This window comes from Paroedura picta, chromosome 1, assembly GCF_049243985.1.
Source record: "Paroedura picta isolate Pp20150507F chromosome 1, Ppicta_v3.0, whole genome shotgun sequence".
Taxonomy (NCBI): domain Eukaryota; kingdom Metazoa; phylum Chordata; class Lepidosauria; order Squamata; family Gekkonidae; genus Paroedura; species Paroedura picta.
The window spans coordinates 46,336,190-46,362,511 of record NC_135369.1 but is presented as its reverse complement, the minus strand read 5'-3'; the positions used below and the strand labels follow the sequence as shown (position 1 = coordinate 46,362,511).

At 45.0% G+C, this 26,322-nt stretch overlaps 2 protein-coding genes across 4 annotated transcripts in view; one reads left to right on the top strand and one right to left on the bottom strand.

Annotated features, from left to right (window-relative positions):
* The window catches only part of RHOQ (ras homolog family member Q), a 41,404-nt gene extending 16,289 nt beyond the window's left edge, over positions 1 to 25,115 (top strand). The window contains exons 3-5 of the mRNA XM_077337135.1: positions 14,128 to 14,292; positions 16,650 to 16,745; positions 20,794 to 25,115. Coding sequence (XP_077193250.1) covers positions 14,128 to 14,292; positions 16,650 to 16,745; positions 20,794 to 20,949 — 417 coding nt within the window. The 3' untranslated portion in view covers positions 20,950 to 25,115. The remainder of the gene's footprint in view (positions 1 to 14,127; positions 14,293 to 16,649; positions 16,746 to 20,793) is intronic.
* The window catches only part of PIGF (phosphatidylinositol glycan anchor biosynthesis class F), a 66,657-nt gene that overhangs the window by 15,383 nt on the left and 24,952 nt on the right, over positions 1 to 26,322 (bottom strand). For 2 of the 3 annotated variants that reach the window (XM_077337109.1, XM_077337116.1), the window contains exon 6: positions 21,143 to 21,500. The exons of the other annotated variant lie outside the window; for it this stretch is intronic. In XM_077337109.1, the coding sequence (XP_077193224.1) occupies positions 21,387 to 21,500 (114 nt within the window). In that variant the 3' untranslated portion in view covers positions 21,143 to 21,386. Of the gene's footprint in view, positions 1 to 21,142; positions 21,501 to 26,322 lie in introns of those variants that run through there. 3 annotated transcript variants of the gene reach the window in all.

Sequence of the window (26,322 nt, the reverse complement as noted above, 5' to 3'; positions counted from 1 at the left end):
TCTAGCACCTGTTGTATTCCTGGGTACAACGGACTTTGCCTCTAGTGAATATATAAAAACACCTCAGAAGTTGAGTGTCCTAAGGCCGGGTAAACTAAAATCCCAAAGTTGTGTGGATGGATCAACAACCATTTTCCATTAAAAAAAAAAGATGAGTGCACTAAATATAATCCATAGGAAAGTTCTGCATCGCGTTAAATAAGCACAGTGTGCAAAACTGTATTACAGCTAGCCGCAAATATTCCCATCTGTTTTTCTTGCTAAATAGATCCTTATACATCAAGAAATTAGCAGTACACAGATTATGGTTGACTCCACTCCTTGGGGAATAACAGTCTGTAGGGCAAGACTTAGTGAGAGCTGGTATCCTGTTCCTCTGTTGGAGCCACACAATATGCTATTCCTGGTTAAAACACAGATTTTAGACACCAAGGAACCACGTAAAATCTTATTGACTAGCGTGTAACTAGGATCTATTTACTTGTAGACTCCAGTCACAGGTTATAGTCTGACGAAGGGTGCTTGCACTCGAAAGCTCACGCCTTGAATAAATCTTTGTTGGTCTTAAAGGTGCTACTGGATTCTGATTTTATTGTACTCCAGTCACAGTTAGGCTCTCCTACAAGTAACTGCGGAGTGTAGTAGTAACAGAAAGCATTAATTCATGGTAGAAATTCTGAAAAATCATTGAACAGCGGTGACATTTCATTGGTCTTCCTATTACCATATAGAGGAATAAGGACCCTGGGGTACCTAATCCCGTCAGAAGCTAAGCCAAGTCAGCCTTGGTTAGTGCATGAATGAGAGACCACCAAGGAAGTCTATGGTGGTAACACAGAGGCAGGCAATGGAAAACCACCTCTGAATGTCTCTTGATTCAAATAACCTACAGGGTTGCCATAAGTAAGCTGTGAATTGATGGTATTTTCCACAGCCACCCCCCAGTCAGTAATAGGACACCCCCTCCCGTTGTATTGCCTTCTTACAAGAAATACAGCAATCCTGTTGTATGTTAGTGTAGTATGGCAGTTAACCAACACGAGGTTAGCACTTTAGAACCTCTTGATTAGTATGGGCTGGATCACAACTCTTTTTCCTACTTTCTTTCAGTGTTGTTCTAGCAATAAACAGCCTTTTTTATGGCTACAAATAGATCAGGAGTTTTATATCTTATAAAAGGTGTCCTTATAAAAATGCAGAGAGAGTTCTTGGCCATTTATTGGAGCCATAGTACTTGTGTAGCATAAGCAGGAGGGGAAGATGAGCCTCATGGCAGAGCTGAGAGTTGGTATCCTATAATGCAGGTGTAGCCAAACTGTGGCATTCCAGAGGTCCATAGGTTACAATTCGCCAAATGGCAGGGTCTCATGGGAATTGTAGTTCATGGACATCTGGAGAGCCACAGTTTGGCTACCCCTCTGATAATGGCTAAGAGGGTGAGCTACGAGCTACCATGTTCCTAGTTTAAATTATCTTCTAGAACAAACCGATTAAGAGGCCTTTAGCAAGCCAACATACCCTCAGTCCTGCATCCTAGGAACAATACTGCTTTAGCCAGGAGGACTGCTGTTAAGGACACTGTGGAAGGAATCTTAAACAGGTGAACTCAGAAGTAGGTCCCTCGTTATCCAATAACTCTTATTCTCAGGAAAGTGTCCTTGGGATGGGAACCAAAATGATATAACTATATAAATGAAGCAGGTATCATTCTATTAGATGGGGCTACCAAGAACTACATTCAGGGGTCGATTTCTTTTGGGATCAACACATCTGTAACATATATAAAGCTGGACGGGTGGAAGGAATCAGGACTCATCACCTACCTGATTGGCTGTTTGTCCAACGAACAGCCAATCAGGCTGTCCCACTTATGGCAGCATCCCCCTCCAACCTTTCTGCCTGCTCTACTAGAATGATGGTGACAGGTAAGTGCAAGTTGGGAGGGAGGGAGGGGGGCCTGGGACCACGGTTGGGTAGAGAGTGGTTGCCCAGCCAACGACTGGGGCCTGGGAGGGAGGGGGGCAGGAGCACCACGAGCTGAGGCATTGCCTCCTATCATGAGGTTGGCCAGCCAGTGGCAGAATCTGGGAGGGAGGGGGACCCTGAAGTATGATGCTTCGCTGTCACCCGCCCATCCGCTTGCACCCACCTGTGAGCCACATGCTTGGGCAGCTGTGTGGGCTGGGAGCACAGCCAGCTGGCAGGCAGAAGTTGGGAGGGGGGAAGCAAGCCCTGGCTTTGGTGCTTCAGAGGGCACGTGCTGTGGGGAGGCAAGGAGGAGGGCCTGGGAGGGAGGGAGACCCCATGACATGAGGCCTCGCCACTCCCTGCCTGTCCGCCTGCACATGGCCTGTGCTTGCCTGTGAGCCATGTGCTTGCGCAGTGTGTGGACCGGAGATGAGGGGAATGAGCCCCGGCTGTGAGGCTTTAAGGGGGGTTGGGTGCCAAGGGGAGGCAGGCCTGGGAGGAGAACCTCAAGAGTGGGGCTGGCGTGGCATTGGGGCCACTGCCGCCTCCCAACCCGGTGCCGTCAGGGCTGCCGGGGAGGTTTCTGGCCTCCCTGGTTCCGCATGGGGCTAGGGCCACTGAAGGCTTCCACACTGCCTCCCCATTGCCTCAGGAGCGGGGCTGGTGCCATTCCGGGGGGTTAGGAACTCCCAGCCAGGTCCCATGCAGGGTGCAAGGCTGGGCAGCTGGAGCTCTTGGCGCTGCCTGCCAGCCCACCTCCACATGGCCCGGGGAGCAGTGCTGGCGCCACATCAAGGGCGCTGCCATTTCCCAGCCCGGTGCAATAAGGGTTGCCTCCCCAGTTCTACCACCAGATGCATCCCTGGGTGCACCAGGCTTTGCTGCTAGTCCTATTATATGTAGATAAGAGCAAGAGTCCGGTAGCACCTTAAAGACTAGCAAAATTTGTGGCAGGGTACAAGCTTTTGTGAGCTCTAATGTGATACTGGATTCTTGCTGTTTTCTACTGGTACAGATAGACTAACATGGCTACCCATATTGATCTGTCACGGTATTATCCTTATCCATGATTCCTCTATATATTTGTGAAACAGCATGGGGGTGTAATGTATCTGGCTGTCCAAGTTGGAATAGGACTTTGCTGGCTGTATCCTGATTGGCCCTGCCCCTGCAGCTCCCACCCTCTGTCCCTGGACTCTAGCCTCTTTACTCTCAGATGCACATCTGTGCCTGGAGCCAGCAGCAGGTAAGGGTAGGGGGCCCTGGACAAAGGGTCATGGTGGAGGGCCTCCTAATGAGGGCTTGCTAGGCTGGACCTACTAACGAGGGCCTCTTGGCTTGCTAGGCTGGGCCTGCTGACTGCCTGCTAAGGAGCTCTGTCCTGGCCCTGCTAACGAGCTGGTCAGCCCCCGCCCACCCCACTTGATCCAGCTGCAAGCTGTGGCCCAAAGCCACCTTAAGCTGCCTGGCCGTGGACCACGGACCCTTTCAAGACCCGTTCTTTGGAACAGGCTTTGAAGCTAGTATGAAAATAAGTCACATGTCTTGCCCAGCTCTTGGAGTGGCCAGGCCTCCTGGAGGTTTTTCCCCTTTCTTTTGGCAGCCTGTTAATATTTATTTATTTATTTATTTATTTATTTATTTATTTATTTATTTATTTATTTATTTATTTATTTATTTATTTATTTATTTATTTATAAAGGTAAGGTAAAGGTATCCCCTGTGCAAGCACCGAGTCATGTCTGACCCTTGGGGTGACGCCCTCTAGCGTTTTCATGGCAGACTCAATACGGGGTGGTTTGCCAGTGCCTTCCCCAGTCATTACCGTTTACCCCCCAGCAAGCTGGGTACTCATTTTACCGACCTCGGAAGGATGGAAGGCTGAGTCAACCTTGAGCCGGCTGCTGGGATTGAACTCCCAGCCTTATGGGCAAAGCTTTCAGACAGCTGCCTTACCACTCTGCGCCACAAGAGGCTCTTGCCTCTTATTTATTTATAGTTGGACTTATATACCGCCGTTTGCCAAAAGGTCTCACGGCGGTTCACAATAAAATATAAAATCAAAGTAAAATCCCATAAAATCCCATAAATACCCCCATTATTACAATACAAAGATGGCATTCTATTCTATAACTTTCCCCACTTTCCTCGCTTAATAGGCCTGTAAACTAACTGTGAGCAGTCAGTGTGATACAGTGGTAAAAAGGCTAATGTGATCTTAGGGTGTATTTTAACACAGCTATAACCTCCAAGTTGTAGTATGTCATAGTCCCTCTGTACAACACACTGGTTAGGTCAGACTTGGAATATTGCATATCTCAATTTTAAACGGCCTCACTTTTTATGGACAGAATGGAGAGGGTGAGGAAGGGAGCAACAAGGGTAATCAGGACCCTGGGGGACCAAGCCCTGTGAGGAAAGGCTGAGGGACTTGGGAATGTTCCACCTGAAGAGGAGGTTGAGAGGGACATGATTGCTCTTTTTAAGTATCTAAAAAGCTGTCATTTAGAGGAAGGCAGGGAACAGAGGCTAGGACTCATAATAACTGGATTAAATTACAGTTGAAAAGTTACCAGCTGGATATTGGGAGACAGAATTTCAGCAGTGATAGTGGCTGCCTAGAGTGAGCTCCCCTCTGTGCCAGTTTTCAAGCAGTGGCTGGGTGAATGCTTGTCAGGATGTATTAAACTGATCTTGCATTGAACAGGGGGTTAGACTAGAGGTCCTATATGGTCCCTTCCCACGCTGATTCTATTCTAGGGCTAGTTGTATATGGCTGGGATTGTGCAGCACCCTGAGGCCAAAGTCCACATTGTGACCTTATGGGAGCCCACGGATATTACACTACACATTTGGTTGGGCACAGTAGATAGAGGTCCATGCCAAATACATTTCTGTGTGGCCCTTGTAACTTCACAGCAAGATGACAGCTTGAAGCCTCCAGCCATTCAAGTCCCCATTAGTATCACATTTTGCACCTGCTCAGAAGGGTGACAATATTAGGCCTAACCAGGAGCTTGGAGGGTACAAGCAAATGGCTTTAGGTACAGGCTTTTCAGCAAGATTTGAGTGAGACCCTATGAGGTGTATTGGTTAGATCAAGCCAGGGCTGCGATGACCTGGGTTCAAACTCTCACACATCCTCACTGCGTTCAAACTCTCCCTGGAAGCCAGCAATCATTTGTCAGTGTAACAAACCTCGCAGGTTTGTGATGAGGAAAAAATTAGGAAATGTGTGAGGGCCATCTCAGCTCTTGGAGATAAAAACCTAATCGATACATTTTTTGTAGCCACCAGCTGGCTCCTGACTGTCCATATCCAAGCACTGCCTCAGAATAGCAGTTTGTCAGATCAAGCCATAATATTTTAGCACAAGAGAGGTCTTATTTATTTTAGTTGGCTTCTGTGCTGCTTTTCCGCCCCAAGGATTCCAAAGTAGGACATTGTTATGCTGAGCCGTTTCCAAATTATCACTGTAGCTTGCAGGTTTACTTCCTTTGCGCATTATGACTTGAGACAGGGAAGGAGAGGTGCCTTCCCTCAGCACCCTGCGATGGAAAGCCCTGTTTCCACACTGCCTTGCTTTCAAGCATTCTCATGCTGCAATGGCCCTTCCACCTCATGCAGCTTTAAAGCTCTTTCCAATTCTCATTTTCCAGATGTTTTACCCCCCCCCCCCTCTTTTTCTAAGGCTGCTCTGGCTACAGACCAGTTTTCTTTCTAGGCAAAGGCGTGCAAGTCCGTGCTTTTAACATGACTTCATTTCGGGCAGTTTTTCTGAATTGTGTTGATTTCCCTCCCCCCTCCCATTTGTTCCAAGTGGAAAATATTCTAGTCAGGTTTTTCAAATATTTTTCATGCCTCAAAACCCCAACTTTCTCTTTCAGCCTAAAAAGAAAATCTTGTATATAAGCCTTCCTGCAGAAATGTGACTGAGTTTTAGGTGAATGTTTCCTGGATCAGGACCTAATTTGATGAAAACTCTGAGTAGTTTGCTTGCACGTATTAATTAAAATTGACATTTTAGTTTGATACCACCTGAGACAAAGATTTTGTATATTCCACAGAAAAGGCTCAGAATGTAATGGTGGCAAAATTGAGGGCCATTCCGCACTGATTCTTTGTAGCAGGAGTGTGGCAAATTGAAATCGCTACTAATTTGCAGTTATGCACAACGTCGTTGACAATCTGCCACACTCCTGAAACCGATCTGCAAAAAGCGCTTCGTTGTAGCGCTTTCAGGGAAATCCCAAAAAGTGGATTCACCCTCCGGAAAGCACTACACTCTTGCAACCAATCTTGCAACACTAGCGGGAAAGTTCTGTGCATTACCATTGTTGTGGTTTCTGCAAAGTCCCTCCCCCTGGCTCTCTCCTCTGACCTCATGGTGAAGCGATCGCCATTTTTTTTTCTCGGAGCGAGCAGAGATCAACGTACCGCCGAGCCTTCGTTTACCCAGCAAGACTTCCCCAGCTGCAGTCCCTCCCCAGAGCTGTTTTAAGGCACCAAGCACCACACAGCCCCATTTGCTGGTTTATTTTCCCTTTATTTTTCACTTTATTTTCGGCCGAAAATCGCGCCCATGTGGGGGGGTATTTTTTTTCACTCAGGAGCGTGGCAACGATGAAACGGCAGCTCAAACACCATCTGCTAGCTAGATTGGTCTCTCCGTTGCAACGAATCAACGCAGATTCTTTGCAATGTGTGTGTGTGTGTGTTTTTTTTTTTTAAACCTGCCTTAAAAGGAAAGGGGCTTTTCGGGAGCATGATAACGGCCGCCCATTGGCTGCTCGTTTGATTGTCGGCCAGGGGCGGGACAAAGCTCGGCAATATCTATTCCTGGCTAGCGATTTTTGCTGAGACCGGAAACTTGTGGGAAACGATAGAAACGCAACTACAAAAGGCAGGTATGCATAATGACAAATTCCACTATTTAAAATGGCGTTTTTTCGTTCCGCAACCAATTTGCAACATAGATCCTGGTGCAGAATGGCCCTGAGTTTTCTGTGAATGTCAGAGTAATTTAGCAGCTTTCCCCCCGTTTAAAAAAGACAGCAGGTTTCTAGCTCCTATGACTTCAAGGAAAAATGCTTGAGAGATTATAAGTGCACTGGAAAACTCCAAAAGCTAGAAGGATGGCTAAGATTTTGTGGAGGAGGGAACTTAGCCAGTTTCATAGCCCCTTGCCTGTATCTAGCATCTAACTAAATAAAAATAAAAAGTGAGACAAATATAAGAATTCATCTAAATATCTTCAAATTACACGATTCCTACAGGTCATACAATTAATTTGTTCTTTATTGCAGAGTTTCTTGCCTAGGGACACGGGAATAGTATCAGCTTGATTGAGCATGGAACTTCTGCATAAGGGAGCACGGTCTTGTACCACTGGTGGGTGGGTTGTACGGATTAAGATGGGCCAGGCCATGGAGCCCTTTCCCTTCTATTGCCATGTGTACTTGCCCAGGGATCCTAATGTAATCATGGCTGGTATAATATTCCTAGCTGCCGAGCATTTATATCCAGGATACTTTAGACCAGGCGTAGTCAAACTGTGACCCTCCAGATGTCCATGGACTACGATTCCCATGAACCCCTGCCACCATTCTCTGGCAAGGGCTCACGGTAATTGTAGTCCATGGACATCTGGAGGGCCGCAGTTTGACTACCCCTGCTTTAGACTTTCATGACATCTAAGGCAGTGGTTCTCAACCTGGGGGTCAGGACCCCTTTGGGGGTCGAACAACCCTTTCACAGGGGTCGTGGTAGGGCAAGCAGCTTGGCCTGGGGGGGCGCCATCGACACAACAGCCTTGCAGGGTAGATCGAGATAGAGCGTTCTTCTGCCTGGAGCAACGGAAAAGCACGAGATTGGCATGGTGGGACAAGAGGCAGAACTGAGAAATCCCAGGAAAGAAACAATTTATATACAATCATGAACACTGGATCTTCATGCTATTGGTCAGTTTTGGTTTAATTTTTGTGAAAGAACACTAGTATTTTATGGTTGAGGGTCACCACAACATGAGGAACTGTATTAAAGAGTCACGGCACTAGGAAGGTTGAGAACCACTGATCTAAGGTCATATATGCATCCTTTAATACGGGGGTCATCAACCCCCAGTCTGCGGCCTGTTACCGGGCCGCTGGCAGCCGCGCCTGCCTCCCCCCCCACAGCGAGAAGGAAGGTGCGGCCGCTGGCATGCTGGCAATGCAAACGTGCATGTGCGCAGTTGCCGCGCTTGCGCGTTGCGCAACCTTGTGGCGAAAACGCGCATACGCGGCAACTGCGCGTGCACGGTTGCGCGCAGCTGCTGCATGTGTGCACAGCACCCAGGCCGTTGGTTCTCCCCTCACCTCCGGAGGCAGTCCCTGACCTCAGAAAGGTCTTGGGAAGTCAGGGGGGGCGGGACCTCGCGGCCTACCTGGTGTCTTGGGGGGCGGGGGTGGGCGAGCTCGAGGGCAGGAGGAAGTGGATGGGTTGTAGTGACTTGCGCAGGCTTCCTGAGCTGCGGCCGGGAAGCTGGCTGGGTGTTTGGGCAATGTCCCGTGAATGGTTCGAGCAGAGTCGCCTGAAACTGAACCCCTCCAAGATGGAGGTCCTGTGGCTGGGAGGCAGAGGGCAGGACCAGGCAGCGCGCCTACCCACCCTGGCAGGAGCGCAACTTACCATTGAACCACAGGCCAGGAATTTGGGGATGACCATCGATACCTCCCTGACTATGGAGGCTCAGGTCAAGAGAGTAGTGGGTCAGGCTTTTTCTATCTTCGCCAGGCCCGACTATTAGCGCCTTACCTGTCCCCTGACCACTTGGCTACAGTGATCCATGCTACAGTCACCACCAGAATAGATTTCTGTAACTCACTCTATGCCAGCCTACCCTTGTCTCTGATCCAGAAACTCCAGCTAGTGCAAAACGCAGCTGCTCGGGTCCTCACTGGTACACCTTGGAGGACCCATATCCAGCCTGTGCTGAGGCAGCTGCATTGGTTGCCAATTGCTGCCCGGATCAGGTTCAGGGTTCTGGTTTTGACCTTTAAGGCTATACGCGAGTTGGGACCCACATACCTGAGGGACTGCCTACCACCCTATATCCCTCGCAGGGCTTTAAGCACCACCGGGGGAGAATCTCCTGATCGTTCCTGGCCCTAGAGAAGCGCGCCTGGCCTAGACCAGGGCCAGGGCCTTTTTGGTCCTGGCCCCTACCTGGTGGAATGAGCTCCCGGTTGAGCTGCGGTCCCTGCGGGATTTACCAGCTTTCCGCAGAGCCTGCAAGACGGAGCTCTTCCACCAGGTTTTTGGTTGAGGCCGGGATCAGCGAATGAGTGCCAGCATCCCCCTCCCCCCCCCCGGACCTAGTAAGTTAGATCTCCTCCCCACCCTCCCTGCCGCTCTGATAGCAGGGGATAGGAATAAGGAGAGCTTCCACCATGTTGGGATTGTTTTTAAAGTCTTTTAATGGGTATTTTAATGGGGATAAAACTATTGTGACCCACCACGAGCCTACGGGGAGTGGCGGGAAATAAATCTAATTAATAATAATAATAACAATAATAATAATAATAACAACATGATAGCTATGTCATATCTGTACAGTGGCTGTGTACCTCTAAATATGTGGGCTCGAATCCTAACTTTGGAGAGCATTGCACTCTGCCAACACCAATTTCTTGGTAATCCCTGGCCCTAAAGACTCTTTAGGTCTTGGCTCCAACCTGGTGAAATGAGTTGCCAGTTAAAATCCAGGCCCTGATGGAGCTGTCAGAAGTTCTGCAGAGCCTGCAACATGGCACTCTTCTGCCTGGTATATGGTTGTGACCATGGTGAACTGGAATTAGATGGCCCTCTTCCTCCCCCACCCAATTAGGTGCCATCTCCAGCCCCAGTAGCCAGCAGAGGATGTTTAAGCAAGGGAGGGTGGGGGCTGTTTTTTTATTACCACACTTTATTAACATATAAAGTGTCCTGAGTCTACTTGCAAGGACAAGTGGTATAGAAATCAAATCATAATAAAATAATACCCCTCCAGTATTGTAACTTATGGAAAAGGGGATTGTAACTCATGTGCTTGTAACTCATGGAAAAGGGGGTGACAATGTTTTGCAAATTCATCCTCTTACTGCAGCCACCTCCCATGTACTGAGATGTTCATGGGGTTCCATTGTCACACTGTTTTGGGGGGCATCAAAGATTGCTTATGCAGATAGGATCTTAGGATCTAGTTGGGGAAATCTCTGACTTCTTCTAATGCTTGTAAGCATCTCTGCTTATTAAAAAATGCTGGACTAGATTGACCTTTGGTCCAATTCAGGAGGCTGTTATTATGATTTTGTCAAAAAACATTGCAGCAACATAGCTAAGATGATCATATTTTGCAAGATTGGGAGTCATATGTCATACTGATGAGGGGAGAGGTCATGTCTTGGTTATTCTGTGAGTTTGTCCATTATTAGGGTTTCCCCTATTTGTACTAGTAAGCCACATTTCCATAGCTGACATTTCTTTTCCTTCCAAAAGACGCTATTATGTATTTAACTGCTACCAGTTGCACTCCCACATAATGCGTTCTTCAACAGGAACGTCATAAAAATGGAACAAAAGAGACTAAGGGTCAAGTTGGATGCAACAGTGACAGCTCTGTGAATTCAAACAGAGGACCTACCCTCAGTTGCATGGAAAGAAGGGGATGGGGGTCCTTCGAACAACCAAAGAGGAATGCCAGTAAGAAACCCAGAACCCTCCTCCCCTGGGTTACCTCTGTATACTTTCTTTCCTCCAGTTTTTTTCCTGGTAAGCTAAACAATTTTTTTTTTAAAGCCTGCTTAGCTAGGAGAAAAAAGCCCTACAGGAAGATAGGGATTGCAGAGAGGTGAGCAGTAGGTGCAAAGAGGCTTTGGCGCTTGGATAGACAGAACCTTGTTCTACAGAACTGTGGAAGCTGTGTGTGTGTGTGTGTGTGTTACTGCTGCCATTGCATAGTTTGGGCCTTTAGGCTGGATCCTAAAAGCCTGCAAAAAATGCCTATTTGCGATGCTACTTTCAAAGCTTCTCTTGAGAAGGAAGGGATATTTGTGATACAGAGCAGAGGCTTGACTTGCTCTGTTGCGTATAGCTTGCCTCACAACTCTTGTTATCTGGAGACATTTGCTGGCAAGTGCTTCAGTTTTCATATTTGGTGTGGTACATTTCAGTGAGTATTGTACTGGCTTTGTCACTTTCCACCATTGGGCTCTGACACACAGGAGCCGCCCTCCTTGTGAATTCATGGCCAGCACAGGAAATTCTGTCCCCCTCCCCTCACTTTCAGAAAGGGATGAGTCCCTGATCTATGGGCATGGCAGATCTGGGCTTTCCTACTTTCTCTTTTACTGTTATTCATTGGGCCCCCTTTCCCCCTTTTGTTCCTCAGGAACAACATAAGGGGCACTCTACTGTGGGAGGGAAGGTTGAAATTACTGTCATTCCAGAAGTGGAAAAACCATTGAGTGAGAAGAACAAATTTAGAGTCCAGTGACACCTTTAAGACCAACCAAGTTTTATTTAAGGTATGAGCTTTCATGTCCATGCACACTTCCTCAGATACAATATAATGAGATGGAAGTAATCAGTTCAAACCTTTAGGTGGAGTGTGAGAAGAACTGCATGGTTGGATTCAGGACATTGCTTTTGATGGGTGGATTGCTGCAAGCTCTTAATCAGACAACATTGTTTGCAGAGGAGAGATTGTTAGACAACTCAAACCCATTTTATGTGTATGCAGTGTGTTCGATAATATTACTGACCATATTTTGAAATTTATCGAAGGTTTCATATTTCTTTAGTGGTTGACAACCCCGCCTGCAGGCAGCAGATAACAGATAGTATTTTTTTCCAGAGGTTAACACAATGTGAAAATGGAGCCATTCTTCATGCTATGTATACTTCCTCACCTTTTGCCTCTGGTAAACAGGTTTTGCAGGTTTTCATAACATTTCAGATTTTTGTATCTTCAAAAAGACTGCCCCCTTCAACCGAAGTACACCAGGAGAATCAGCACCTCTCTCAAATACTTTTTTTCTTAATATTTCATTGGAAGTTTATAAAAATTAAGATAAAAGTGAGAAAACGTCAATAAAGGGAAAGGAAAGCAAAAATGAAAAATAAATTTTCCTTAAATAATGTTTAACACTCCACTACAATTATCTGTCTTTGGGGCATGTAACATCCCCCTTTCTCAGACTGTAGTCTCCGAGTATGATGATAGTATATCCAGGAATAGAGATGGATGAAACAGGAACATTCCAGTTTGGCTTGGGATTTCTCAAACTGAACACCTGAAGAAAACTTAGCCTAAAGCCTTGATGAAATGAACTAGACAGTTCAGGATGATCCATTTTGCTCCTCCCCTTCAAATGGCAGAAAGCAAAACAGAGGGCTTAAATGGCTGCTAGCCATTCAAACCTAACAGCTGTCTGGTGTGCCCGGCAGTTTTAGAAGTCTGTTTGACTCCCCCCACTTCTAATCAATTGCTGAATTTTTTAGCCTGATGGCGAGGTGGGTGCGCCTATCTGCTGGCAGCCGAAAATGCCTGCCAGCTCAACCCCTGAACCAGACAAAGGCCCAGGAAATGTCCAAGGCTCATAAACCAGGCCAATTTCATGGGAAAATTTGGCTCATTCTCATCCCTACTCAGGAAAGAAAACTAATTTATAGTTGGGTGTTTAAGACACTGCTTCTCTGGATGCTGTACATAAGCAGAAAGTGTGAAGGCCTACAGAGATTGGGATTTCCATTTCCCTTGTGGGTTGTTCTTCACAAATCAAAGATCCTTTAGACAATGGAAGTTGTATTTTGTCTGTTAATAGCTAGGAGCCCCTAGACATTGATCTAATTAATTTTTTAACCTGCTGGTGGTTGCCACAACATCCAGTTGCAGTGAAGTTCATAGGTTAATTGTGTTCAGTGTTTGTCTTCAACCTGATCCCTATTATTGCATTCTGAGAGAAAATGAAAAATTTTAAGCTAGTTTAATTCTCTGAAATAACTTGATCTTGCTTGAATTTTTGCAGTACCAACTGTTTAAGCCTTTCCTTAGAACAGTGGTCCCCAACCTGCAGGTGCCGGGCCGCGAAGGCCATGGCGCCGGGCCACGGCTCCCTCTCCCCGCACCCCTCCGCAGTAAAAAACTTCCCAGGCCGCAAGCTTGCGGCCCGGGAAGCTTCTTACTGTGGGAGGGCGGGGAGAGGGAATCAGGGCCGGGCCGCGCATCGCGCGGGTGCGGCCCGTTGTGCGGGCGTGGCCCGCAGGCGTGGCCCGCTGCACGAGTGCGGCCTGCGGGCGCGGCCCAATGCGCGGGCGTGGTCCACGCAGGCGTGGCCCGATGCCCTGCCGGTCCCCAGCCTCAGAAAGGTTGGGGACCACTGCCTTAGAAGATGATTTGTGCCCTGCTTTATTTAATTGCTTTCCCCTATCCACTGAATCTTCTCTGGCCTAACTTCATCCTTTATTAGACAAAGGTGGCAAAATTAAGGGGCACTGTAGTAGATTAGAAAGTTTGGGGTTGGCCCTGCCCCTACAGCTCCCTCCCTCCCTGGACGCTAGCCACATTCTTCTCAGACACGCCAGAGACAGAGAGAGACACACAGAGCCCTGCCAGACTGAACACGAGCCCTCATTCCCTCCTATTGCTCCTGCTGCGAGGGAGGCAGATAGAGACACCAAGAGAGCTGCCCCAAACTGCATGCCAGCCCTCCTTCCCTCCTACAATCCAGCCCTAATTACCTGCTATGTCTTCTGATGCAAGGCATAGGGACATGCAGGGAGAGGGAGAGAGACAGTGAGAGATCTGCACCTCCTGGTGTCCCCTGGGTCCTAGCGCCCATTGTATTCCTTCTTGCAACAGGTTTTCTGGCTAGTCAGGGCGATAATCTGAATAAGTGACTCTAGTGTGTATTAACTTTCTCCTGACAGCTCCATCATAGTCTGCAGACTCAGCTGCAAATCGGAAACACAGTAAACCAATGATCTATCTATCGCATTTCTATCTTGCTTTTTTTACAGGGTGTATATGATGCCTCCTTCTGCTTGGGATCATCAGAACACATAGGACAAAAGTTATAGTAGATGAAGTGCTGCTACTAAGGTACTAGTGAAAAATAATGTTCATTTGTCTTTCCCCAGGAAGACTATGATCGCCTGAGACCATTATCTTATCCCATGACTGATGTCTTCCTCATCTGCTTCTCTGTGGTAAATCCAGCTTCGTTTCAAAACGTGAAGGAGGAATGGGTGCCAGAGTTGAAAGAATATGCTCCAAATGTGCCCTTCTTGTTAGTTGGAACCCAGGTAGGTCTGAATATAATGTTTTACAAAAGCAAAAGGATTCCTCCTCCACATCCAGCATGATAGTTTCAGATGGTAGCCATGTTGGTCCACAGCTTAGTTTGAGTCTAGTAGCACTTTAGAGATCAACAAGATTTTTGGGGTATGAGCTTTCGAGTGTCAAAACTCCCGTTGTAAGACGTCTGATGAAGATATAAGGTGCTACTTAACTCCAGTGTAGCACATCCAGCATAAATTCCTTGGCCTTATTTTTAAATCTCTTCATAGTCATGATTTGCCTTTTTGTCCTTATTTCTCAGTCAGTACCTCTGTGTGGCTTTTACTCTCCAATGCTGAAGTGAAGCCAAAAAAGTCTGCTGGTCACTTAAGTGGCCCTGCCAATTCTCCCTTTCGCTTTAAATGCTTTTCAGGAACATTTACAAGTTACCACGTGATCTTTCCCCTTCATCTCCCTTCTCAGAGCTAATCTTCTTCCAACAAGGCCTTTGCCTTCTGATCATACTTAACATTTATATAGTGTTTTAGGCAGTAATGTTAATTTACCTCATATTGTAAATGGGAGGTGATGGGCTAAGAGAGAATGGGTGTTTGGCCCAAGGCCACCTGGCGAGATTTGGGCCAGAGAGATCCTGATATGCAGTTCAGTTTCTTAGTTGCTACTGTATACCAGCTGAGCTTCTTGGTCCTTCAAGGTTCCTTCCAACTCTTAATATTGCATGCCTGCAAATGAGCTTCTCCAAGTCCTACACACCCTTTCCCCCAGTCTCTTTCTTACTCCCTTGTCCCCACTAACCCAGCCTTTCTCAATTTTCTTTTACTGTTGAGACACCCCTGAAACATTCTTGAGGCTTCAAGAAACCTCAAAAGTGGTGCAATCATGCAAAATATGGTTTGGAAGCAAAGCTGTGTACACGCCCACCTGGGGCCCTTCCCACCCCCTTCAAAGGGGGTGGATATGGTCATTTCACCTAATAAATGTTTAACAAATGTAAAAACTATGTTTAACAAATCTAAGAACTATATTAAAATTAATTAACTCCCACCCATTCAGGAAACCTTTCCAGAACCGTCAGGAAACCCCGGGGTTTCATGAAATCCTGTCTGAGAAACCCTGCTCTAAGCGGATAGGGTTTCTTTCTTCTTTTTCTGGTTTGCAACAAAAGTAGTCAGGGGTTTGTCAATGTATTTTAGACATACAGCCAGAGATAATGACTACAGTATTCTAGTCCCTTTGACTGGCCTCCTTAGCCCTTTAGCCTTCTTAAAAGCCTGGAATGGCAAATTATTCTGCAGAAATCAAAAAAATGTATTCTGTCAAAAGTGAAATAAAAGACTGACATTTGGAGAAAACTAAGCCCTTCAAGTGTGCCCCCCTCCTCTGATGCTAAACGTTTTTTAAAAACTTCAGATCAAAAGAAGCATCTGTGTGAATATATATTGCACAGTGTTTTATCAAGTGTGGGATTGAACCAAATGATTACATTGATTATATGTGTCACATGCTCCAGAGGGATGGTAGAGAGAATCCTTATGGTTCATCACATCTATTGCAAACAAAATCCCTTTGCAACTTTCAGGGGGACATTGGAAGGAGAGTTTTCATCTCTTCCCAGAGCCTTTTCCATGCAGGTTGTGGAACTCTGCACTGTTGTTTCCCCTCTCCCCTATCTGTAGAATGGGGGAGATTGTGGGGGAAGTACATGCTGCTCTTTGCTCTGCCAGCTTGCCAGGCCAAATATGGGGCTGCCCTTTGAGAGACCTGCCTTCTCCCAGGATACTCATTTGTATTTTGGGTTCTATGCTTTGGCACTGCTGGGCTCAGATCTTCTCAATTTAAAATCTAATAGTTTTAAATGGTTTTGTTATTGCAGCTGTTATAGGTTTTTTAAAATTGGTTTTGGACTTGCAAAGGGTAATTGCAAAAATGTTCTAAGATTCAGAGCACCACAATGTGATACAAAAACAGGCATTTCCTAGGGAGTTCATCTGTTAATCGTTAATGTGGGAGTGGGGTGGGGTGGGGTGGGAGGCAAGGAGAAGTAGTGGTCGGGAATGAAACCAACTCTCTCCTGCAGTGCCTCCTCCTCCATCCCCCCCCCCCACACACACACACACACCCTGCACAACTGGGCTTATTTTTGATCTCAAAACTGGGAAGGAGTTATGTCGGAGAACTGTTGAGCAGAACAAGATTAAGTGCCCTTTCCCCACCTGCTGAGGGCCCTTTCTCTTCTGCAAATGCCCCACCTTTGCCCTAAGCAGCTCCACTCTTGGAAAAAAATATTTGCTGCACCCAGTTCTATTCCAAGGTTGCAATGCATGAGAAAGCATGCCCGTGACTTGTGATCTTTTCCCAACAGATTGATCTTCGAGATGATCCCAAAACTTTAGCTCGGCTGAATGACATGAAAGAAAAACCAATATCTATGGAGCAAGGACAGAAGCTAGCAAAAGAGGTAAGCTGGCTATTCAGAAATTCACAGGCTTCCCCTTTTACTCCCATTTTGAAAGCTTTTATGAAATCTTACATGAAGGAAAAACTGCAGTGAAGTAACAAGTAGATATTAACAGAAAACCATCAAATGAAAGAACTGGGCCTATACTAATATGCTTGAAACTATTACTTTGGAGTACCAGAAGCAGCAATGCAGCCTCTAGAGAAGAGTTTAGAAGAGTGGATCACCCACTGTTCTCATACCATGACTTAGCTGTCCTTCACTAATCAAGTAGCAGGTGCTCATGACATCAGAACTGTCACACAGAGTTGATTGAAAACCAGGAAAACGCTTTGTGCTTCTTCAGCAGCAAGCCAGAAATGTGTCTCATATGTACAGATGCCATTCACACTCATCTGTAGTGATAAAATGTGTTTTTCTGCACCGCATGTGAACATTTCAGTCCTACATTTTGCTTGTTTCACAAACTTGGCCATGCTTGGCTTCTCTTCCATGGAACAGATGAATGTGATTCAGACCATTGCACTTTGCAGGTCTACATTGTCTACACTGATTAGAAACATCCCAGGATTTCAGGTTGAGGTGTTTCCCTGAGCCTTCTAAAGAGAGATGCTGGGGGTTGAACCCTGGGACCTCCAACATGCAAAACATACATTGTCTGCTAAGCCCTGCTCCCTCCCCAAACATGCAAGTCTCCTCCAGTACTGATTCAAATGAGTAGCCGTGTTGGTCTGAAGTAGCATAATAAAATCAGACTCCAGTAGCACCTTTAAGACGAACAAAGATTTATTCAAGGCGTGAGCTTTCAAGTGCAAGCACTCTTCCTCAGACTGAGGAAGAGTGCTTGCACTCAAAAGCTCACGCCTTGAATAAATCTTTGTTTGTCTTAAAGGTGCTACTGGAGTCTGATTTTATTGTCCTCCAGTACTGATACTTGCTTCTCCTTCCCAAGTATGAACTCCTCTTATTCCTGTCCCTATCCCATTCTCTTCCCTGGATACTTCTGGCACAGGATCTCATAGGATTTCCTCAAGTTGTGTTGGTTCCAATGTATACAGTTCCTTTATCCAGCATTAGCCTCCATGACCACCAGTGGACATCAGTCCTTGATTCCCCACACAAGGGCGATTAATGGAAATCCTTCATCCTCACGAGGTGAAGAGCTTTATTGGCCACAGTGCAGTAGAAATTCCGGAGGAATTGTCTTGGAAAGCTGGGTGGGTATTTTATTTTGAAAGTTGCTCTGTTAATTTGAAAGCAAAAACAAACCAAAAGAGAGTTTATCAAGTAGATATTGTGTTGGATCTGGACTGTGAGAATCTTCTAGTTTGTGCACTGGCGCCCCTCTTGGCTACTGAATGGAGGAAAGTGGATTCTTCCATGAGCACATTGCGTACATGACATCTTTGCTAGGACAACAGCCAGACTCTGGTCTTACCGTAGATTTTAAGTTTTGCTCCAGATGCTAGTCTGCTTGTTCTCTTGCATCTCCCTACACCTGCATCCTCCCTGCCTACATTTCTCTGGTGCAAACACAGATGTATTTCTTGGTTTGGATCCTAGCCTACAACTGTTGTCTGTTGAAGCGCTGCAGACAGCTTTGATCCGTCTTACCAGGACTTGCATTTCAATTTCTTGGGAGCTCAGCCACTAATGCCCAGTGTCTCTCAGATCTGTGTAACTTTTCTCATAAAAGTTTCTGTAAAAATAAAATGGATCAATGCCATGTATCCTGCCTTGCATTCCTTGGAAGAAGAGCTGGATACAAATGTGATGAAGTATGGTGTGTGTGTGAGTTTGTAATTATCCCCAACATTGGCTCATAGCCTCAACAAATTCTAGCAGTTACTGCATGGCACAATGAAACAAAATTTCATTTTGATTCTGTACCTGAGAGACCACCTAACTCCTTATGCCCCACGCAGAGCCTTGTGCTCTGTGATTCTCAGTATCCCCCGGCCTGTGGGAAGTGCATCTGGGCTTGACCAGGGCCGGGGCCTTTTTGGTCCTGGTCCCTACCTGGTGGAATGAACTCCCGGAAGAGCTAAGGGTCATGTCTAAGCTATCACAATTCTGCAGGGCCTGAAAAATAGAACTTTTGCATCAGGCGTTTGGTTGAGGCCAGGATGAGGAACACCTGCTGGGTCCCTCCTCTGAGCACACACTCCTTGTGGCATGGGGGGTGGGCTGGTGGAGGGCCATTGAGTGGACAGGAGTGAAGATGGTTGGGTGGATTATGGTTGGGGGGTATTCAGGTTTCATATTTTAAAGCTTGATGTAAACTGTCATGAGGAAGCTAGACTGGGAGTGATGGACACCTAATATAAATGCAGAAGCTGCTGGAATGTAGGCATGGAGGGTGGAGAGAGATTTGGCATATCAGTTTCCAGGGCCAAGAACAAAAAGAGTAAAAGACTTATTAGATGCATACATGGAAAACAACTTGTAGCTGACTCTTCCTGTGGGGAAGGGGTATAGCCCAGCTGCCTCCTGAGTTTACAGTGTAAATGATAAATGCATGTTTACTTATTACTTATTAGTTTCCTTTCTAGCTTACAAGACAAACAGCAACAAAGCCCAAGTTATATAAAAACTACCAAATTAAAACCAACAGTTTAAAACAGTTTTAAATGTGATAGCTAACCAGATCCTGTGTCAGTTACCCATCTTGTCCTTCCCCATATACTCCTCTTTTAAAAAGTGATGCCTATATTCATTTACATAATCATGGGGCATCAGCATGTACCATTTTTAAGAGTTGCAAGATAAATATGGACTTTAACAACACATGCGCACTAGCCAGTAAGTTTTGCTGCAGACTTGCATAACTAGGTTGTACTATGTTTTGCCCTCAAGAGGACATGGTTTATTTGAAGAGACTGTCCTTACAAAGTGGCCCCTTTGCACAAAGGTTACTTTTGTTACCATCATGCTACACCTATACTTTGGGGCAAGAGGGAGGGAAGGACAAGGAGCTAGCCAGACCCACCGCTCTGCAAGGCCATGTGCCTGGCGCACACAAGGCAGGGATGTACCTTTGTATCGCCCAAGAACAGGGGGGGCGGGACGACACATGCCTGGAATCCTTAAAATGCTGGCCTCAGATATTCCTGGAAATATACCACACTCAAATAACAGTATTTCTGAGAATCCTGAATACTGTTCTGGATACCTGAATGTACCAATAAGTGACTTTATGGGGGATGTCTTCAGACTGGATATATCTAAGTACACATCCATAGTCCTTACTCAGTGGCAGCTGCTTCCCAAGGTCTCAGGCGGAGGGAGGTCTCAATTCTGGCTGCCTGAAGTCCTTTCAATAATACATGCCAGAGACCCTCTACAGGCAAAGGATGTGTTCTATTGCTGCCATAGTGCCCAACCTCCCCCATCCAATCAGGAGAATTCTTTTATTTCTAGGCTGCAGTGCAGTTAATGAAGCTATTGTGCTCATGAATAAAACATAATATTAAATACTGCTAACTAGGTTGGCTCACTTAATACTTCTTTTTTAATAATTAGAAAATAGCTCTTTGGAATGGAAGACAATCAAACACATTAAAATAGTGAGATAATTGAAAGGCTGGCACTACCTTCCGGGCATTCCAAAATTACTACTATTTAAAACACCAGGTGAAGTGATGCTGGATTATGAAGGCTGCTTTTGTTTATAGGCTTATTTCTTTTGCTTAAGAGTTTAATCTTTACAGAATTGTCTGCATGATTCTTTTTGCCCACTGTGCTTTCTTGAAATGCCTTACAATCACAAAGCCAGCCATTTAAAACACGCACACTGGTTTTAATGGGTTTTTCTTCAGAACCCAAACCTAATGTAATACATTCTAAACCTGTCACCAAAAGACAAAGTAAGAGTAACTTCTTTTCCTGGAGGGTCAAATGCTAGGATGTTTTTCACAAGGCAAAGAAAAGGAAAACAAGACCCTCTTATGTTCCTGTACAAATGAAAGCCCCCGTGAGCTTACAGATAGATTTTGGGGAGGACAGTCAGCGCCTCTGAAGCTATTAAAGACATTTGTTTTCTTGACAGATAGGAGCTTGCTGCTACGTGGAGTGCTCAGCTTTAACGCAGAAAGGACTGAAGACCGTTTTTGATGAAGCTATTATAGCCATTTTAACTCCAAAGAAACACACAGTGAAAAAAAGAATAGGATCGAGATGCATTAATTGCTGCCTCATCACGTGAGACCTCCATCGGGACAATGGCCGCACCTACTGTGAAACTTCCCTGCATATACACACTTCTTTAAATCCTCCTGTTAAACTGATCATAAATTAATTCGAAAGCTGATTTTAGGAATTGGCATTTGGTAAAGTCTGGAGGGTTGGGGGACAGGGGAGGAGACAAAATCCTATATCGGTGAAGGAGCAAGCAACCATCTGTTCAAAATAATTTATTAGGACTGGAAGGAAAATACAATCTCTCAGGGGTAACACAATTTAGGACGCATGGCAAATGTATCATCGTGTTGCTGCAGCACGCAAACCATGCTGTGAAAGGAGGTGCAAGGCCCAATGACACTTTGAAGATGCTTTGATCACTTTGACCCACATGGAAGTCTCTGCACAGCCTTTATGGAATCGGCACAAGAACAAAACAGCCTTCTCTCTTCTTTGCGTCCATTATCTGCTTTTGTATGTAAGCTGCTTCCTATTCCAGTATATCCACAAAGGTGCAATGAGGAGACCAGCCACATAGCCAAAAGTGGCTCCCAGTGAACAGGAAATGGGCCACACCTAAAGGAAGAGAATGCTGTGTTAAGGTGGGAAGGTAGGAGGGGAAGGAAGATGCTGTGGCTTTATGTACTTTATAAGCACAAGTTGTTTTGGATGTAATCTACAGAAGAAACCAAAATGCAGTACAATACCCGTTTTAGAGCTTCATGTGCTTTCTTGGAGAATGCCAAAAGTGTTAGCAGTCATCAAGCATTTATTATGAACACTAAATGTTGTACAGTTTTTAATTAATATGCATTAAAATGTTAACTAGGCTTCTGGGTATTACAGCTGATGCTTGGCAATTTCCACAAACCATGTAAGAAGCTAGTGGGCATTTCACTCGCCAGCCTTGGAGGGCTAGAGCAGTTGAATTGCTTATACTTCTCATTGAATCTGACAGTCTTTACATGGATTTGTCAGTGTCTGGTTAAAACAACTGTGATTCTCTTCCCTTCCCTCAACCACCACAACTGAAGTAAGTGGAAGGGCAGGTTAGAGTGGCTTGATAGTACACTGTCACACTCCTCCTCAAGGGGCTGCTGAGGCCCAGGTGAGGCAGTGTGCAGCCTACCTCTTCAGCCGGCAACAGCGACCCTGGCACCTTGCTAAGAAACACAGGGTACGCTGGGTTTCTCTTCAGCTTCCTTATCACCATCCAGTCCTAAATAAAATGCCCTGTTGATAGTGTTGTACTTACCTCAAATCTTTCTGCCCTATATGTTCCCTGAGTTTTATGTTTTTTCCCCATGACAAGGCCTGCAATGCCTACATTCTGGTGAGTGTGGCCCCAACATAGACCAGGGGCAAAAAAGGGAAGTCCAGGAAAGTGGAGTCTCTCAACCCCAATCACACACACAAGTACTTTAATTTGTATTCATATTGAAGACTTGAGCACAGAATGTAAGAACTGCCCGTGCAGAATAAGACTATGGGATCCATTCTAGCCCAGCACATTCTCCCTCACAGACATCAGCCAGCCGGCCCAGGGAGTTCAGCAGCAACACGGGGTGGAGGGGGCTGCTTGTCAACAGACATGACAGCTGACACCTCATCAAAAGAGATCTTAGCTGACTGAGTTGCAACTGATGAATTAACAAATAAATATTCTTTAGTGTAGATAGTACGTTGGAGTGGGGGAGGGTACTTTGCTTTTAGATGATGCATGGTGTGTTGCAGCGGATGCCCTCTTAGAAGAGGCATTTCTGTGTGTGAAAGAATACCTCTCCCAAGATGGCTCCTGCTGTCTGCATTTTAAAAAGTAGGTACTTATATTTAAAATACATATGGTGTGCTTTTTTAGCTAATCCAGAGGTTTATGGAAAATCTAACCAGTGAATTGATTGATGCTGCAATCTTATGTGTATGTACCTGAGATTAAATCCCACTGGGGACTTAATTCTGAGTAATGTTTAGGATTGCACTTACAGTCCGTCCCCTGTTAACAATGTTGAGTGATCCTGCAGACTGTTCTAATAAACAGGCCGCCAGCAAGTTCCTTATCTTAGCAAATCTTTACCAGACTGAACATGAGGCATGGTGTGCCTAGAACGGTGACAAATAAAATGGGAGAAAGCAACAGGGAATTGTGGCGCCTGCAGCCTTTCCCCTTCCCTCTGTATGGCTTGCAAATTAACAATTTTGGATTTGGTGACAAACCACATTCTCTGGATACAGCTGAACCTTCTGTTTGTTTTCTTCCATCCAAATTAGGATTAAACTATGGTTTACAATCCTGGTTGGGAGTGACACCCCCCCCCCCCAAAAAAAAAAACACCTTGCTTTCTGGTTTAGATACAATTATCACTCGTGGCTTACTCTAAATGTCAAAATAATTGCTGTATTGCATACCAGAGGAGGAAGGTAGTATAGGCATAAGCTTGAGGACACCCCCCCAGTGCACTCCCATAATGATTAGCATGGTTTCTAATTACAAATGGGTCATGTCCAGATCTTCGAATCAAATCCAGCCCAAGCTATATTGTGATAACATAGTAATGAAGGATGGATTTGCTGTCCTATGTGAGAAAAGCTGCAGAAATGCAATTCTATGCACTTTTAGCTGAAAAGTACCAGTGCAAAGGACCATCAATGGGAAAGAAATGTCTCAACAGAAATGCAAATAGTTTCTGCTGCTTGCCAGGATGTTTAGAGTACAAGCTCACTTAGGTGATTTAAATGCAATTTGTTGAAATTTACAATAATGTCAAACAAAATATATGTTAATCGAGACAGTATTTAAGAAGGCTAAATTCCTGTACATCAGCCAAACTCAAGACACTGGGATGAATTAAATATTCAAGATCTGCATAAAAACTGGAGGGAAACCTCACATATTAACAGAAAAGCATGCTAAAAATGCCCTAATTAAGTGAAGAGGTGAAGAGGGGCCCCTCCTCTTCCTCTTGCCAGCAGAAAAGTTGGTAGGGTCCAACACACTGTATCTCCCTGCCTAATATGAAAGTACTGAAATTGTATTGTAACAGAGGACTACATATGTAGAATCTAAGTTGTGTAGGTCCTATCCAGATGACTGTTACTTTTCATAAATGGGGTAAGCACAATGTGGATAAGGCCTATGCATGTCAAGCTGGGGTCAGGCACAGACTATGTGGGCATGCCAGGAACAGGGAACAAAAAAGTGAAATCCCACTCTTCCACTATACAAACATTAATAGACATCAAGCTAGGGCTTACGTTAGCTAAAAGCTTTCAGCAAAGACCTTGGTACCAATGGACTTACCCTGACTTGATTATTCTAAGAACCCCAAAAGCCAATTTTTAAAACATTTGAATGCAAAGAGAACCTCATTTCTGAAAGATGCTGGCCTGGCTCATCACCAAATACAAAGCCACATTTCACTCTGGAGCTGCCACCCATGAAATAAAGTAGTATGCTGCAATCTAGTTTGGCTCTTTTGTCACATCGGTACAGGCCATGCCCTTGGTGCCTTCTGCTGGTTTGAGACACTGTGTATTTTGTTAATCTTTCTAACAGGCACAATTTGATTTTTTTTTTTGCCTCATCTCCAAGACAACCAGTGTAGCATAACCTAGGCATGTGAGAAAAGAAAGCCAAACTGTCTCTCCAGCCTGGAGCTCCTGGCCCATGCTGGAAACTCACCAGCTCCCAAAACATTTAAGTACAAGGATCCAAAGAAGGGGCAGGAAAGAGAGCTCGTTTGTTCTCCCACATCCTTCTAGTCATTAACCTTTTCATCACATGTCAATTTTTCTTTTGCCAGCTAAAATTTAATGTGATTTGGTCTTCACTTCACATTTCCAGGCAAGGGCATTTAGTGTTAGACTGCATTTATTTAGAGGTCTTGAGGAGTACAGAAAAGATGACAGCCATCATCTTTACATTAGGTGCCTTAGGTGCTCTTCCTTGACCTTGCTTAAGTTTTTCCTTCACACTTACAGAAAGATTACTGGTTCCATTTGATTACTGCTGTTTTTCAAACCAAAGAGTTGCTTGTTCCCATTCATTAACATGGCATTGGGTATCTTTTGCCAAAGTGTCAAGAGGCTTTTAAATAACACAGTGTATATTCAAATACTAGTGTATTGTAATGTGTAGCCTAAAGCTGTATCTTCCATGGATATTTTCATTCACAATAAAACTCAATTTTAGCAGGATTTGACCAGTCATTAGAAGAAAACTATTTCAACAATGGCATACCTGTTTGTAAGATAAATTGGTACATTTTCAGTTCAATTTATAACCCAAAAGCAAGGGAGTACACATATTTGAATCTGATTGTGCACCATTCCCTTCACAGTGACAATGGCTTCATGTGTTCTAGTAATGGTATAAAGCCTTTCCGTACGTCTACTCCAAAGATTTAGTGCATTCTAAGCGGCCTGATCTCTTAATTGTAATTCTGAAACACGCATGCTAATTCTCTGGGTCAAATTCCACCTTCCTCTCTTAATGCCACTGGAGGAATATTCTGGCACTGACCTCAACAATGGCGAAGTATAACTGGGTTCCTTGTTTAACAAGGATTCTTAAACAGCTATAAAGCTCCAATCAAATGGCATGTGCTTTGCCATAGCCACAGTTAATGTCTATCCTAGTTAAGAGACTGGACCCCATTGCATGTGACCCATAGCCTAGAGGACTTACAATTCACATTAAAGTCTTTGTCAGAATCTTTATATTCTCTCTGTGATGAAATGATACCCTTGGACATCTTTCACTCTTTAATCGCTATATGCACATTTTAACTGGATGTGTCAGCCAATACTGTGATGATTTCTAGTGCTAACAGCGTTTTCTCAAGAAAGTGCTTTCTAAATCGAGAAAAATAATAAAAAATGACTCCTCCATCTGCAAGCATTCTCCAAGTTTTCTTTTTGTCATCGCTTCCTCATTCTCTGTCACCTTTGTTAGAAACAGACAGGCACCAAGTATGGCCTTTTAGTAGGGACTATTTAGGATTATTTTTAGAAAAAGCACTTCAAAAGGACATGGTGACAAGGATTATTCGATAGTGTTGTTCACACATCTGTGTGTTTAAAATCAGCTTCCCCCTTCCTTGCTTATTACATAAATTAAATCAGCTACAGTTGTTTTGATCTGCGTTATCTCCAAAAGGTTTAGACTGGGATAGCACATAAAACTGTACTGCTCATTCTGTGCATTAAACATGTTTTTGAAGTTGTGTGTCTCCAAGAACCATACAGCAAATATTTTGAAACATAGGATTTCTGAAAGCAATCTGGGAAATGCCATGAACTTAGCTTTTTAAATCCAGCTGTTCGCATGCAAACCATCCAGCTCACCTGAACCAAGTCATGGAAAACTGGTTACTGGCTGAAAACTGGTTACTGGCTGATA